We start from the raw sequence: 17,315 nt of genomic DNA, 5'->3' as shown, positions 1-17,315 counted from the left end.
GCAGCTCAGGTACTGGTACAGAAAGTCAAACCAAAGAGTCACGTCACGCGTGGGTGCCCAGCAGTTCCACTCCCAGACCCAGGCCCAGACCCAGACCCAGAGACAGTGCCAGCGACAGAGGCAGAGACAGACCTCAGAGCTAGTCCCAGTCTCAGAGCGTACTTAGCACTGTTGAATAATTTCCACGACCACGAAACCCAATTGAAATTAGAGCCCGAGCTCAGTAACAGACCCAGAGTCAGACTCAGAGACAGAGACAGAGTCAGAGTCAGAGCCAAAGCCAGGCCGAGCCACATGTCGCCGCTAACAACCTGAATGGCTCTGTCCCCTGTGCCCTCCCTCTTGCTGCTGCTGCTGCTGCTGCTGCTGTTGCTTCTGGTGTAAGCCAAGTGCATTTTCATTTCCATTTCCTCGGACTCGCTACTGGCTGCTACTCATAATGCGGAAGATTGCACCGAACCAAAGTGTAGAGCTGTAGAGCTGTAGAGCTGCCGAGCTGCCGAGCTGAGCCTCAACTTCGTTCCGATCCGTTCCATTCTCGCGCCCCTGCCACAGTTCGCTTATCTGTTCTCTCAGATCTTGAGGTTTCTGCGTTCTGTATTTCTGGCTGGCTGGCAAGTTTTTAACACAATTTAGTGGCTGTGGCGGCTGATGATGATCGCAAGGGTGCCACCCGGAGACAGCTAAAGAAAAAGTGACACAGGTGCAGCACGAGGGGGATGGGGCGGGGACGGCATAGAGCAGAGAGCTGGGAGCAGAGAGCTGAGAGCTGAGCGCAGCGAGCAACTGGTACCACGAGCTTCGCAGTCTTGAATTACCTGCAACAGCAACTAAAAAGTGCCAGGGAAACAAATTTGAATTTCATTTACTTTCATTGCAATTACCACAACAGCAATAGATCTTTGGATATTCGGGTACATAACACTTCGACTATAGCTGACGAACCAATACTTAGCCAGTTAGTGGTCAGATTAAACTTTGCACCTCTTATCAAAGGCCATTATGTATGTATCGACCGGCGCATGTCATTTTTTGATGACTAACATCAGAAATGATATCACGACTAAATCATTGCTAATCTAATCTTGCCGAAACTTGTTTTAGCTAATAATGCAATGTCCAGAATATAATCGATCAATCAAAGCACCATCGGTTTCAATAGGTTTTATTGACTGCGCTAAAGTTCATGAGGATTTCTATTCATCTAGAAGTCAATTTTTGTACTTTTAACTAATTTTATGATACAATAATAACTAATACAAATAAGAGATCCCTTGGCAACTTGAACGGAGCTAAAATAAATATTGCTAGAAACAGAGTGAGATTGAGAGACAGGAGTGTGAGTGAGAGGGGGATAGAGAACATTTGATGTGTATAAAAACATTATTCCATATCCAAAATGATATAAAAATGATGATGCATCAAATATTTGCAATCTATTTTATTCCCAATAGAATTTAAATTTGAATGTATATATTTCATTATATTTTTAGAAAATGTATGTATACATAAAGATGTATGCACTTTATAATATAAGTGCATTCGATTTAGAAAATATTTCAGTATTTTTCATATTATATCATAGATCAATAAAAATAAATCAATATTTTTCGTAATACTTTTAAAGTTTTCTTTTAGTCAATTATATATGCTATCCTGTATTAAATGAAAACTCTACGCTTGGTTCTCTAACAAATGAATCCAAGTCACATCTATATCAGCTATAAACTACTTTGATTCGCTTGTCTCTATATATAGTTGTGTGCGTGTGTGTGTGAGCGTGGGTGTGTGTGTGAAAAGTCATTTACGAAAATTACACAATCATTTGTGTAGTTTCTGTGTTTGTTTTTGTTTATTTATTTTTTTTTTTTTCGTGGCTCTCAAGTAGTTACCAAAATAAAAAAGAAAATACGCCAGAGAATTTAAGTTGTTTTGCTTTTTTAGCCATTTAATTTTCATTATTTTCTTAACGTTGACGCTAGCTGCGCAGCTGGCTTCAGCGTCGTTGTTGGCGTTGCGCCTGCGCGCATTTCAAAATTGCTTTTGGAAAATTTGTTTTTATATGTTTGTTATTGTTGTGGGTTTTCAGTGGTGCGTTTTACTGTTGTTATTGTTGTTCTACTTACTAGGTGTATGCATGTGTGTGTGCATGTGTGTGTGTGTGTGTGCGTATATTTGTTGATGATGCAATGACGCTGCGCTTGGCAGCTGTTGTCTATTGCCGTCAGCCTGTCCCTGTCGCTGTCCCTGTGTCCGCGTCTCTCTCAGTCTTGGTCTCTGTTTCTGGCTCTGTTGCTCTGTCGTTGTCGGGATTCAGAGGTTTGTTTATAAGGCCCACGAGTTCGAGTATTTCCTGCACTTCCGCAACTCTCAGATGCAGAGCAGCAGCCACGGCACAGCAGTGGATTCCCAGTGGCCAAACAATGCCTTCTGATTGTCTGCCTGCCCACAGTTTGCAGCTTTTCAAACACGCTTCATTCAGTCCAGCTAGCATTCTACCTGTTTGACGACAGGTGCTTGACGGCCACAATTTCACTTCCTCAAATACTTCCGGTGCCAAAAAAAAGTCCATCACCGAATGCCCGATTAGATATACATATGTATATACATTTTCGTTATGCAGTTACCTCAAGACATATTGAATTGCATCAAAGCGCCGGTGAGTTCTTAAGATTCAATATCAGTGAGTTCTCTCTCTTATCTGATTTGTTATTTATGTGCTTATATTTAGCTATACCATGTCATCTAATCAGTTTGATGAATAGACCAATATTCGCTAGATTGCCTCTATGCCTATGTTTTATTAGAAATTATGTATTTCGGGCATCCCTAAAAACATTTCTTTCAATTAATCAATAACCAAGTTTATTACATCATTTTTGCTGACCTTATTATAACTTGTTTCGACTAGCATCGACAGATAAGATTATAGATAAGTACTCATAGTCAATTGGTAATTTCATTTAAATGGCTAATGGTTTTGCCACCCTATTCACCAGACGTCCTCCCCTCACCCACTGCCCTTCTCCCTCAACCTTCGTCAACCCCCTGAAAGTCAGGCTTTTGGGTGATGAAGCGCCAGTGTTGAGGTTTCAGGTTTTCTTACAATGCCGCACTTGTCACCAGCTCAGGGGCGAGGCGATCTTTTTTTCGTTGTTTTTTTTTATTTTTTTCTTTATTATTACCCGCTTGGCTCCGCTTCTTTTATTGTTATGCGCGATGCGTAGAACAAGTGGAAGCTTTGTTTGACAACAACAACGATAACAACAACAAGAACAACAACGGCAGCAGCAGCGGCAACAGCAGCAACAAGAACAACAATTATTATAACAACAATAACAGCATTAGCAGCAACTGGTAAAAACGCTCAGTTTACACGACTTCCAACCAGCGACAGCTTCACCTGACGACTTGGTCTCCTTCTTCTGTGTTGGGGGCTTGACATTTGACAATCAAGCAAATAATCATGGGAAAAAGCTGAGCCGAGCTGCCAGCTCACTCTAAAAGCAGCTGCGTATGTGTGAGCCTGTCGATTTTCGTAGAATAGCGCAAACTCCAAACTAATCTTGCCCAAAGGATTTTACGTTAAGCCATCATAAGCTCCCATCTAATATATAATCGAATTTCAGGTAACAGATATAATTGGCAAACAATATTAATTATCACTTATAAACAGCTATCAAACCATTGCCAATTCCGGTATTCTTTCGGTAGTAACACTTCAAAAGTACTGCTTATCATTTTAAGATAGCAGCGATTCGATTTTCGGCCGAATAAATAGCTTAGGCCTCGTAAGCATATTTCACTAGGCAGAGGAAAGCCCATTGAAACGTGTCCAGTTCTTCGAGTGTTTCTGCTTAATTAAACATCGTGTCCTGCATATCCTACAAAAGCTCTTCAATTAAAGAAAGTGAAGAATTGTAAAATATTTTTATTCATGAGCACTCTGATAAGCTCACTCAAGATTTGATAGCCCTTACGTAAGAAATTAAAATATTTGCATGCACAGCGTATCAAGTGATATAATATACATAGATGTAAAAAAAAAAAAACGGTATTTAATGAGATTTTTAACAGAAATAAATAACAATTAAAATGGTAAATGTTTAATTAATATAATTCTAGTATATTTTGGTTAAATTATTCGTGACAAACGTGATGCAGTTTCAAATGCTGTTTAAAAATGTTCTAGTAACTATAATATATTGCATAAATAGAACTCCCCTTTTTCAAACGTAAATGCGCGCTCATTATTTAATTCAAATTATTGGAATACAATACACTCGAGCTCTTTATCTTATACGTGTGTGGCGTTGTCTTATACGTGTGAAGCAAACGCGCAACAGACATAAGCATGCAACATCAAACCTAGACGTCGAACTCAACTAAGGCCAAAAGACTCTAACAGTGCCAATCTGAGCTTAACATAACCATTTTGAGTACAACATAAACTGAAATGTTAATGCTGTTTTTCATTCGAATTTTTAAATATATTTTTAATCATAAATTTCACAAGTTGCTATTAAAATAACCAAAATACAACTATGGAATATTTTTTGAAAATTTTCTTTGGTGTAAAATGAGTCAAAATCTCCAAATAAATAATTGCTGCACAAACTGCTAGCGATCTTGTTTGCTCGGCTGGGTTGGCTGGTTAGCTGCTTACGATGCGTTGGCGGGTTCGATTTGTGCAGCGCAACGTAAGCGTAACGTGCCGAGTAACGTTTCACTGTTAGTCCGCGGCAAACACTCAACAGCAACGGGTCAGTTACGCGCGTGTCGGCAAACCGAAATCCCGATAATATACAAAATATAGAGTCGAGTCAAATGCAGACCGAGACACTGAGGCATCGTGTGTATGTGAATTTCAAATTGAATTTAAATTTATTTCATTTTCTGTGCGGTGCGTGAAACAAAAACAACAAATTTAAAAAATAGGAAAAAAAAATTTGAATAAAAAAATCCAACGAAATTTTGATTCACGAAAATAAAAATACAATAATATTTAAATAAAAATAAAGCCCAACGACTTTATGAATAATACAATTGTTTTCGCATATTACGATCAATATCAATTGCTGTGTGCAGGTGAAAAACTTAAAGTATTTCATCAGATGGCGATTATCGTGAAAGGACTTTCAGTTTTCAAATCAATTTCGAACTGATATTTATTGACTGATAAGCAAGACGCACAATTTGTTAAGTTACAAAAACAAAACGAGGAGAAAATCAACTTTGCAGAAACCACAACAACAAAAGCGGCAGAAACAACAACAACTGCAATTGCCACTGGCAACATCAACTGTTCCGTCCAGCAAACAACTGACATCGTCTGTCTACATCTGATACACAAATACATATACTTATAATTCACATATATGCATATGCGTCTATATAAAAAACGATCGGGATCGATTTAGTGTGTGCGTGTGCAATATACATATTTGCTGCGACGATCCTCCTATATAATCGGCAACACACACAGCATATATATGATAATATATATATAAAACATATATGTATATATATATATATATATATATATCTAGGCAGAGTAGAAGATATATGCGTATGAGCTGAACGCGGCGCACTCTGCTCTGCTTTTTTCTTTTATAATTACTTTTGTCTAAAATTAGAAAACGTGTGTGTTGTCTTCGTCGGGTGTGTTGTACGTGCGTGTGTGTCTGTTTGACTCTGTGTCTGTGTGTCTGCTATATCAACATCATCATCAGCAGCAGCAGCATCATCATCATCATCATCATCAGCGTCATCAGCGACAACAGAGACAGTGCAAGTGTGTGTGCGTATGTGTGTGCCAGAAAACACTCGACAGTGAATCAGGCAACAGCTACGGCTACGGCAACGACTACGGGCTTCGTCTATATAGACAGATCGCGTATACGGCAAGACAAACATTAACATTATCGAAAAAGTAGTGTATCTCATAGATACGCGCGCAGCGAGGATTACAATTACAACAGCGGCGGCAGCAGCGGCAGCGGCAGCGACAACAACAGCAACAGCAACACGAACGAAGCGTCGCATTGCACGCACGAAGGGGCGAAGCTGCCAATCGGCAAAGAGCCGACGGCAGCCGAACAGCTTGACGAGTCGCGCACGAAACGCGCGCGCGTGAAAAACGTCGTGAAAAACGCGCAAAACAACAACAAATAGTAAAACGAATCAGCGACAACAACAACAACAACAGCAAAATAGATCCACAGCATAAAAACTTTAAATCAAACGCCACGCGACGACCTTAAGTCTACGTCTATTCAAGAGGTAGGGGGTGGGCGTGGCCATAGCTCAGTGCGTCGACTCCAAGGCGCTCAAGTGAAACGCGAACGCGAACGCGAACGAATAAAATAAAATCAAATAAAATTCTAAACAAAATAAATGCAACAACAGCAAACGAACGAACAAGCAAACCAGCAACAACAACAGCAACAGCAACAATAACAAATACAAACAGCAATTTATTTATTTAAAGATATACGTATACATTTTTTGCATTGCCAAAGCAGACGATCGGGCCAAAATGAGTCACCAGCAACAACAAGATCAGCAGCAGCACCAACAACAACAGCAACAACAGCAACAAGAACAGCAGCAGCAACAGCAACAGCCAAAAATGTTCCCAAAGTGCTCATAAATATTATGCTAGAAATTGTTAAGCATTTACTGTCTCTACCCCACTCACTCAACGTGTCTCTCTTTCTTTTCGTCTCTCTCGTGTCGGGTCTCTCTGTTGCTGTCCCTCAAAATGCTACGAAATTATCGAAAGTATTTGCAGGATAAACGAAAATACGATAAGGCACAGCGACGACGCAGCGACGGCAACATTTGCCAGCAATAGACAGAGAAAAGCAGAGACAGCAGCAACAGATCGCCAAGCAGCAGCAACTAGCAACAGCAGCAGCAGCAGCAGCAACAGCTACGATAAGCGATAGACAGCCATCGATAGTTGATTTGTAAATAAAGCTAGGGCAACAGCAACAATAACTTTGGAGGACGCCATGTATGCGCAACATGTGCGCAAATGGAGTTTAAAAACGCAACCGCAACTAATGCCATTGATATCGCTAGCAATCTACGTCAGCTACATGTTGCTATTGATCACATGTGCGCCGACGACAACAGCAGCTGCAGCGGCAGCAGCAAGAGCAACAGCAATCACAAGCCAACACCAGCAGCAACAGCAACAACAGCAGCAAAGATCATGGGAATCAGAAGAAAGCAGCTACTATATTGCGCTGCCACAGCAGCAGCAACAACAGCAGCAGCAAGAGCCGCAACAGCTGGCGGACAATGGCAGCGGGAGCAGTGAAAGCGTCGGCAGCAACATCGACAACAACAATAATATCTTAAGTAGGCTGCTCAGCCGGCCCAGCAATAGTCTTAGTAGCACTAGCAACATTAAGTTAAGGCCAGCAACAGTATTCGACGCAGGCAGCGTTAGCAATGCGGCTGTACAGCAACAACGGCAGCAACATATTGCTGCGGTGACAACGCAGCAGCAGCAGTCACAGCAACAAGTTCCAAATACGCTAATAAATAGTCAAAAATATAATTTATTAAACAATGGCATCTCGTCGAGTAGTAAAACGCGACGACATGCACCCCAACAGCAACAGCCGCAACAGCCGCAGCAGCAGCAGCTGTTGCAGCAACAGCAGCAGTTGCAACTTAACGGCTATGCGCGGCAACTGCAGCTGCAACAGCAAAACGTTGCCGCTTTAAACTATAGCAGCAGAATAACAGCAGCAGCGCAAAGCTATCACATTGAGTCCTATGAAGTGCCAGAGAGCAGCCAGGATCAGGCGACGCGCAGTCGTCGTGACTTTGGCAGTGGCCAGCGGAGATCTCACGGCCACCGGCAGCAGCAGCAGGAGGCAAAGCGCGAATATCGTCGCCAACGGCAGCAGCAGCGCCAACAGCAACAGCAGCAGCGGCAGCACGAACACCACCACCAGCAGCAGCAGCAACATCAACACCAGCAGCGGCGAAAACTTCCGCGAAAGGATCGGAATAAGCAGCGAACGAATCGTTACTGTTCCGCTCGGGATCCGGCTCAGCTGGCGTTTGCGGCGCCCACAGTGATCATGGGCGTGTTCATCTCGAGGACGGCCAATCGTCCGGCCAACTTCTCGGCCACAATGAAGGTGTTGCAGGTGTACAAGCAGCAGCGGGACTTGCAGCTGCCGCAGCTCGTTCGGTTTCAGTTCGCGCAGCGCAACGGAAGCGGCGAGTGCGACATCTACAGGGAGCGGCTGCAGGTGCGCGGCCTGATCCACTTCAACTTGGAGCAATCCTCCGACATACGCTACATCATGTTTGTCCAGCAAATGAATCCCGGCAACTTCTCCATACTGGGTCAGCCCATCCGGGCGACGCAGCGCGCGCTTGAGTCAGTCCAAGAAGCTGTGAGCGAAAATTATGGTGAGTACCCAAAGAGATTCTATACTATATGTACATATATACGTATGGATAATTCCGATCGAAGATCCCTTTAGATATGTACTTGAGAGTCTGAGTCATGTTAGAGTTGAACTTTGTTAGACACTCCAACTTATCAATGCTTTCTATCTCGCTTTATTTTCCTTTTCTTCTTCATTTTTTATTTATTGTGTTTTTTTTCTGTTGCTGTTTAATGAAAATTTACCTTTTTTTATGCTGAATTTCTTATTTGCCAACTTCACGCTCTGCTAATATCCACCAGACCGAAATAAATTTATGCAACACACTCACACACACACACACACACACACAGACACACACTTAGTTGGAGTCGTCGCACATGCGCCGACGATTGCAATTTTCCAAGTCAGCTCTGCATCCAGGCAACAGTTGCTGCTGCTGCTGCTGCTTCCTCCACAATTTGGCGGCTGGGCAGCAACAAGCAAAGCTCAGCTCTAGAATTGATTGTTGCTGCTGCTGCTGCAGCTGTTGCTGTTGCTGTTGCTAGTTGCACATTTTAATTAAATTCGCATTAATTTTGTGCTGCTCCCCAAGTTGGAAAAACTTTGAAAACTCATTTCTTCTGGCCTTCGTCTCAACGGTTGGCATCTGCAGTCGACCTTTGCGGTCTGCCATACCCAGCCCTATGTTCTTATTGCTGTTGTTGTTGTTGTTGTTGTAATTATTGTTGCGTTGCGGTTCATGACGTTTGCGTCTGTAACGCGACTAAGTGCGCCCAACAAGCTACGCCGACTTTCAACCATATGAGAGTAGATGTATATATACGTATATGCTATATATGTCTGTGTGTGTGTGAGTGTGTCTTCACCGCCCCCGCCCGCTCGATCTTCTTTTTTATTGTCTTTTACTCGTCTTTGCTTTGTTTCAGCGCGGTCGCAATTAGATTTTTAATTCATTTTTTTGCTGCTGCTGCCTCTTCTGTTGCTGCTGCTGCTGCTGCTGCTGCTGTTGCGTCTTCTTTGGCTTCCGTCATGCCTGTCGCACACAGCGAGGGCGCGGCTGAGGCAGTGGCAGCCCTTCTTCTTCGCTGCTCTGCTCTTCCTCTTCGTTTTTTGTTTGAAATCAGAAATCAGCTGCAATCAGCTGTTCTCGCTGCTGCCCCTCTTAGACTCACTATCTCTCTCTCTCTCTCTCTCCCTCCCTCTCACTCTCTTCTTCTCTGTCTCTGCCTCAGTCTCTGCCTCTGCCGCTTCTCTGCTCTTAATTTGTGTTTATTTACTTTTAGCCGCCTCTCTCTCTATCTCTCTCTCTCGCTCTCTTCGCACGCCCGCCTCGCCAATTGTTCCTTTCAGCTTCATCAATGAATGGGGCACTGTGTATGTGTGTGTGTGTGTGAAACGGCTGCGTGGCAGCGGGGGCGCACAGGATATTTACTTTTTCGTTTGAGATTGATTTATTTTGCTTTCGGCTTCGGCTTTTGTTGGGCTCTTTGTTTGCAAACGCAGCGAAAAATTTGCATCTGCCTTCAGTTCCTTCCATTTCTCCATTCCATTATTTGTGCCTCAATTTCGCTGCCCCAACTGAGCTGATTGGCGAATGATTTAAACAGCTACTTTATGCACCAAATGCATACATAATCCATCGAGCTCCTCTGCCCACGCCCTGCTGCCAGCATTCACTTGGCGCGCCCCAGCATTTGCATATCAATGGGCACCAAATCAAATGTCGGCCATAAAAACCGCAGCCCATCAATGTCAGCACCAAACACAGATCTAGCATAATGAAGAAATTAAAAATCCCAAAGAAAAAAACTACAAAAACCCATAAACCGTTTACAAGGAGCTGGTGCGTCTTGCTGATTCCACAATGGGCAGATGCGAACCGGTTCATACGCACCGTACGCCCCATATGCCATAGCCGGAACTGAGCGCTCCGCCCTGCTCTGCTTGAAACTGATTAAGATGCAATCGATCTTGTCTAAATCGGTATTTTCATGAATCAACTGGTCCAATATTATTGTCCAATTTGCACCCACGCAACGGCTCCAAGCTGACTTTAAAAATAAAATCCCAGCACATCAAGAAAAGGCCAAAAAATAGAAATAAAAATATATATAGCTGTATAAATGTTGTTGTTGTCTTTGTTTTTGGCATTGGGCTATTATAGTTGAAATTTTGGTTCTTTATCTTTATTGATGTGACTACTGTAGCTGCTGTTGTTGTTGTTGTTGTTGCTGAGGTGTTAAGTAAATTAGCTGCTCACATCATTTGCTTTTGTGTGCTCGTCGTTACCACCAGCAGCAGCAGCAGCATCGATTGTTGTTGTTGTTGTTGGTGCTTCTGGTTGTTTGTTTTGGTTAAAAGCGGAGACAAACTGGCGGAACTCGGATTGCCGCCAAGCATAGACCAGAAGCAATCGTAACAGCAGCAGCAGCAACCACAACAACAACAGCAACAGCAACTGTGGCGACAGCAACACCTTCAATCAGTGCAGCCCACAATGAGACCTTTCTTTATCCATTTACAATATTATATAATAGACGAATGCAGGCAGCATTGAAAATCAATTTGCGGTTTTATATTTTGTCACAGCGCCAACACCAAGCAACCCATATACATTTCAATAGCTAAACTAGATATATGCATACATATATATATATACATATATATGTAAGTATATATGTATAGATTGTATGTAGCTTTTGCTCAAACCTTGACTGTGAGTTTCCACTTACAAAAGCCATGTGGAAAACTCTGATATCTACTCTGGTTGCACTTGTTGCCATAGAATGTTTAGCAAACGATTGCACAAGCGGAAAACGATTTAACAGCAGCAGCAGCAGCAGCAACAACAACAACGGCAGCAGCAGCAGCAACAGCAGCAACTATTTATTTAGGTCAACGCCTACGTTGCAGAGAGACAAACTTACTCAACGGCACCCACAATTCATCATAGCTGGTGTGTCTGGCTACCTGGTCAGAAGAAGACTTGGCGCTGCTCATGTAGCGTCACGCCAGAGAAGATCCAACAGCAGCAGCAACAAGAGCAACAGCAACAGCAACAGCAACAGCAACAACAACAACAACGGACGACGACTCTTTGACTTTTCGTTTTTGGTAATTAAGTATGAATGCCGGCGCTAGACGCAACTAAAGCCAAATGAACAACTAGCGAGGGCTGCTATGCGCTCTATGTGAGATTGCTGCGGGGGTACCAGCTAAGGGGGACCCAGTGGTAGCGGTACCTAGGGGCCGTTCGCCATGCGGGAAATAGAAAATTATAACGAAATGAAATGAAATTTTCAAATGGCATCGCATGCTGCTGCTGCTGCTGCTGCTCGCCACTCGCCACTCGCCGTTTGCCCCACGCCAGCAACAGTCGCCAGCAGTTTATGAGTTTTACGCTATTTCTGGCCCCGCCGACAGCAGCAACAACAGCAGCAACAACAACAATCGCAGCTGAAAAGCATTTCGAGTATAGCAAGATGTCGATGTCGATGTCGTCGCCGTCGTCATCAGCCGACGCCGCCTTGCCAAAAATATTATGCTTGTTAGACCCGAAGCACACTTCTGGCCCTTGTCCCTTGCCCCGCCTGCCCGCCTGCCCATGCTAACCTAACGAGCGTCTGTAATGCACATTTGGAAATCAGAGATGCTGCACAGAGAGATCCCAGTGCGATGCGATGTACTGGCAGGCCGACCGAAAACACCTAAGTTCCCCTCGAGTGGCGCTAATGGAGCCGCATTGCATTGCATTGCATTGCACTTGCTGGCAACAACATCAATGGCAGCCACTGTTCTCACTCGGCTCTCGAGTGCTCGGACCACTCGATCTTAATGGCCAGGCACTCAGCACAGTGAAGCATCCGTCTTAAGCAGGGCCAAGCGGATGTGACATAATCCCAGCCCAGACCCAGTCGCCGGTCCATCCATCCATCCAGCCAGCCAGCCAGCCAGCCAGTCGTGCTCTAGCCTAGCCATGCAAACCCGAATGCATATAACGCATGCCATTCATAAGATCTCGTCAACAGATTCAGATCTATGTCGGCGATATCAAAGACCCACCAAACGCCCCACAGGTGGCGCATCCGAACTGAAAGCTGAGCCAACTACGATTTCTCAATTAGAACAGCGCACTCTGAATGCCCTATTAAAGGTGTGGAAGTGCTGAGAGTAAATATTATGATTAGAAGTCTAGAACTTGAACTAGTTGAGTAAAGATTAACATGTGAGTTCATAAATATGAAATAAATTTCTTGTTAACCTAAAATTTCCCATACTCGAAATAGTTCAATTAGATGTAGAATTTGTTGACATTTTAGAGATTTTCATTTCACAAATTTGTATTTATTTATATGAAACATAGAAAGGCCCTATGACAGCTTTATAAAATAAAAATATTCTAATATTTAATATATTGTGAATGACTTTGTATGAATTTATTAAAGACTTTATGGATCTTAAATTATTCATATAAATTGCCTTCAATTTGATTCCTGCCCCGAGAGGCGAGATATAAAAGGGCTTCTGCCTAGACATGGGACCAGTTTCTGGTCAAGATCTAGAACTAGAATAATGAAAATTTACTATATAAACTGTCTAAATTATCGTTCGGTTCAAGCTAAGAAAAACTTGCTTTATAAATAATATTTTCCTTAAATTTTGAAGCACCTTTTTTGATTGTGTCGCAAAGCCTTTGATATATGCAGCATGCCTGTGAGCTCCAGTTTGGCTTAAATGTTTAGTTTATGGCCAAAAGCCGCGCTCAATTAGCCAGTCAAAATTTTTGCGTTAATTTTCGCGGCACTTGCGGCACATTCCAAATAAATAGCCAGCGCAGCTAAGATAAATGATAAGGTGCGTGTTGCTGCTGTTGTTGTTGTTGCTGTTGTTGCTGCTGTTGTTGTTGCTGTTGTTGCCACTAATTGTTTTGCCTTGCTGTTAATTTGTGCCCGCATAAACGCATTGCCCTGGGCCAACTTCTGCTCCACTAAATCAGCCCCCGCCTGCCCACCTCTCTCCCCCTCGCCTCATCTCTCTCTCACTCTCTCTCTATTATTCTATCTCTGTCGGCTGCCCATTAGGAATGGAAAATCGCTTCAACAGTTGCGCACGCGGCCAAGATTAATGAATCGCGCTCAACTTGGACAAAATTGATCGATATTTGAGCTGAGATCTCTTTGCAGAGAGAGAGAGAGAGAGAGATTCATTATTAGTTTCCCATGATAGTTGCCGCATTAATGATTCCATTTGGTTTTCGTTTTTTGGCCAAGACTGCAATTTGCGTCGGCGGCATTTGATATTCGTCTTTTGAACTATTTCTGTTTTGGCGGAAATGGAACTGTAACTGACTCACTGACTCAGTGTGGCAGCTGCAGCCAGTCGCAGCTCGCAAATCACAATTTGCAGATTGCAAGTTGTTGGCCATCTTAATTACGCATTAATTACATCAAACATTAATAATGCGACATGGCCGTAGTCAGAGCCAAAGCCAAAGCCAAAGACAGAGCCAGAGCCAAAGCCAAGGCTGGGGCCGGCTGCTGCTGGCTCATCTATCTACTTCAGTGGCAGCAACACCTTCTTGGCTATCGCTTGGTCTGCTGCAAATGCAACAACAACAACTGCAACCTGCAACCTGCCACTTGCCTCTGCCACTGGCACAGCCTCAACAATGTCGACAACGTCTGCGCTTGAAAAATTTGCCTTTGATATTGCCAGATTCAAGTTCTGCATTCCACTTTTGCTCTCCCCTGCTGCATGCCACATGTGCTGTTGCTGCTGCTGCTGCTCCTCCTGCTGCTGCTACTTGTGGCAGGCAATATTTTCTTTTTAGCTGACGACTTAGCCGATTTCACGATCATAATCGCATTGCCGCTGATGATGTTGTTGCCACTTAAATCGCTTAATCGGCGCGATTCAATTGAGTTCTTAACTTGTTAATGGAATTGATAGAAGCTCAGCTCAGCGTCTGCTCTTGGCCGTTTCGCCAGTCAAGGGCGCCGCCTCACGCTACCTGCGTGGGAAAATATCTTGAGAGCGAGAGACAGAGAGAGACTAAGCTGCTGGGTGGGCACAACAGGTAAAAGGCAAGTGCCAATCGAGTGCGTTGCACACAAATGCATACAGCATGCCACATGTTTGTGCGCCGGAAATTCCCCGTCCGCCCTGCCCTCCCCTGTCAGCCTTTTATGTTGAATTTCTGCTGTCACTTGGCGTGAGCACGGCGGGTTTTTCCGGCCACTGGCGGAAATTCCACTGGCCAATCGCCACAGGCAACGCAAGCAGCAGCAGCAACAGTCGCCGAGTGCAGTGCAGCCAAATCGCTTATAGAAATTATATAAAATGTATATTATTAAATTGACCAAATTGCATCCAATCATCTGCCGGCCGGCGAGCTGACCGTGTGCCCAAATCAAAAGCTGTTCAAATTTGCCCCGAGGCCCACATTGTCCACATTGCCACTGGGGCAAGTCGAGCGCGTGTTTGACTTTTCGGTTCCCAGGCTTTGTTTAAACACACACACACACACACACAAACACACACACACACACACACACACAACTTGAAGTTGCATTTTTAGCAGCATTTTTGTGCGGCAGCAAATTTGCTTGCAGCAGCTTCACCTTGGGCACAAAAAGTTATTTAAATGGTATTTAAATGTGTCTTAATGTAATTTTTGTGCTTTTAATTCGCATTTTTGTTGCACTTAACAGCATTTATAAATGCACAACAAAAAACGAAAGAGAAACACAAAACAAAACGACGAAAAAAATGCTAGATTCAAGGACACAGCAACATGTTGCTGGCAGCTTGTTATGTTTTATTGTTATTGTTGTTTTGGCAACATGTTGCTGGCGAACTTGCCTCGCGCCCATTTCAAAATATTTTCACACACACAATTATTTCAACTTGCCACCAGCAGCAACTTGTTATTGCTGCATGCCACACACAGCAGCAGCAGCAGCAGCAGCAGCAACAGCAGCAACAACAGCAATTGCAAACAACAAACGGCAACTGTTTTTGCTGCTGCTGCTGCTGCGGCGGCCTCCTGCAACACAGATGAGGCACGCTAGCAAATAGCAATGCAGCCAGTGTCCACATGCTTGACCAGCCAGCCCGGGCGAGCGCATAAAGCATAAGCATAAAAAGCGCAAGCCAACACAGTCCGAGTCGAAAAAGTCATTATATGCGACGTCGGCGTCGGCGTCGACGTCGTCTTTGGCTTTGGCTGCGACACATTTGCTTAAATAACAAAGACAACAACAACAACAACAGCAGCAACTGCAACAGTTGCTGTTGTTGTCGTTTGGCTGCCGCCGCCGCCGCCGCAACAGTTTTTGTTTTTATTGCCGCAGTTGGAAAATGCAAGCAGTCAGGCCAGAGCAGGTACACACACAGGGGGCAGCAGGAGCAGGGGGCTGCTGCTGCTACGGCTGCTGCAGTAAGAGTGAGGAGGAAAAAAAAATAAAGTCGCTGCGCAGTGTCTTGGGTGTCTTGGATTTCCAGTTTTCGGTTCCCACAATGCAAAATTAGGTACGAAGCGTCGTCCCCATGACGTAATTAGCATAGAGCAGTTCGCAGTCGTCGTTGTCGGGAGCCCATAAAGCGAATTTACCGCACAGCGCGCCAGACGCACCACAGCCGCAAAGAGAGAGGGAGAGAGAGAGAGGGGGAGGGGGAGCCAGGGCAGTGCAGTCAGATGAGCCATTGGCATTGCGCATGTGTGGCGTGCGAACGCGCAGCTGGACGAGGACGTCGTCATAACTCATGCGCCGCCCGTTGCAATTGTCCAATGTTGCTGCTGCCACTGTTGTTGCTGTTGCTGCTGCAGCTGGCTGCAAAACATGCGTCGTCGTCGTCGTCATCGGTCTAAAATAAAAACATTTCGGTTAACGATCTTTATCGCTACGATTATTGATTGTATGCTGCGTTGTTGCTGGAGCGCTGCAGTGACAACGGCAACATGAGCCGCAGCAGCAACATGCGCTAGCAACATGTTGCCTAGGCATGAAATGCGGCAATGCTGCGCTGCCTAATGCAACTGGAAGTAGTTGCAATATATTAAGCTATACAAGGGAGAAAGAGAGAGCGAGAGCAAGAGAGAGAGCTAGAAATAATAGAATAATTTCAGTTTCGCTTTCTGAAATGTAATTAAAGCAAACTGAATCTCTTTGGCATTAATAAAGAGAAATCCCTTGTGATTTAATAAGCTCTAGTGCTGACTGCCCGCTAAAGGAACTAGCTGGCTAAACTGGAACTAAAACTGGAACTGTTTGTTAGTCACACGTGTCACAGCTGAATGCGAAGCGTGCAACAAGTTTGCGTTTCTATATATTTTGCCACAATGTTGCCCGCTGCTTGACTGACGACTGCCTGGGCCGGCCCGTCTGGTCGTCTCGCTGTCTGGTTGACTAACAGACTTTTCACTTCTTCTTCTTTTGCTGCTTTGGCCGCGCTTTCATATGAAATTCTTGGCATAGTTTGCCTGACAGGCCAAGCTGCTGGAGCTGCTGACTGCCTGCCTGGCAGCCTGTTGGCTGTTGGCTCTTGCCTGGGCTCCTTGCTGCCTGCCTGGCTGGCTGCCTGGCTGCCAACCACTTATTACGTAATTATTTAGCCACGGCAGCATCGCCCTGGGCACGTGTTGCCAACTGACTGGCAACTGGCAACTGGCAACTCTTAACTACCAACTGGCACTTGGGCACCTGTTGGTCTTCGGCTTTAGCTATTTATGCTATAATTTCAGGCATGCAGCTCAGCTACACGGCAAGGGCAACGGCAGCAGCAGCAGCAACAACCGCAACATCAATTCAATTTGCATTGCATTGCCCTGCAGCTCAACTTGTTGTTGTCATTAAATTGCAACTTGTTGCTGTTGCTGTTGCTGCTGTTGATAAA

At 44.3% G+C, this 17,315-nt stretch overlaps 1 protein-coding gene across 1 annotated transcript in view; it reads left to right on the top strand.

Moving 5' to 3' along the window:
• Positions 1-4,689: 4,689 nt before the first annotated feature.
• The window catches only part of vn (membrane-bound neuregulin protein vein), a 35,945-nt gene continuing 23,319 nt past the window's right edge, over positions 4,690-17,315 (top strand). Inside the window, exon 1 of the mRNA XM_089259208.1 lies at positions 4,690-8,439. Coding sequence (XP_089115334.1) covers positions 7,017-8,439 — 1,423 coding nt within the window. The 5' untranslated portion in view covers positions 4,690-7,016. The remainder of the gene's footprint in view (positions 8,440-17,315) is intronic.

The sequence above is a fragment of the Drosophila navojoa genome, chromosome 4 (genome assembly GCF_054131105.1).
Source record: "Drosophila navojoa isolate 15081-1374.11 chromosome 4, UAZ_NAV_1.0, whole genome shotgun sequence".
Classification (NCBI taxonomy): Eukaryota; Metazoa; Arthropoda; class Insecta; order Diptera; family Drosophilidae; genus Drosophila; species Drosophila navojoa.
The sequence above is the reverse complement of the archived record's forward strand: the minus strand, read 5'-3'. Positions and strand labels throughout refer to the sequence as shown.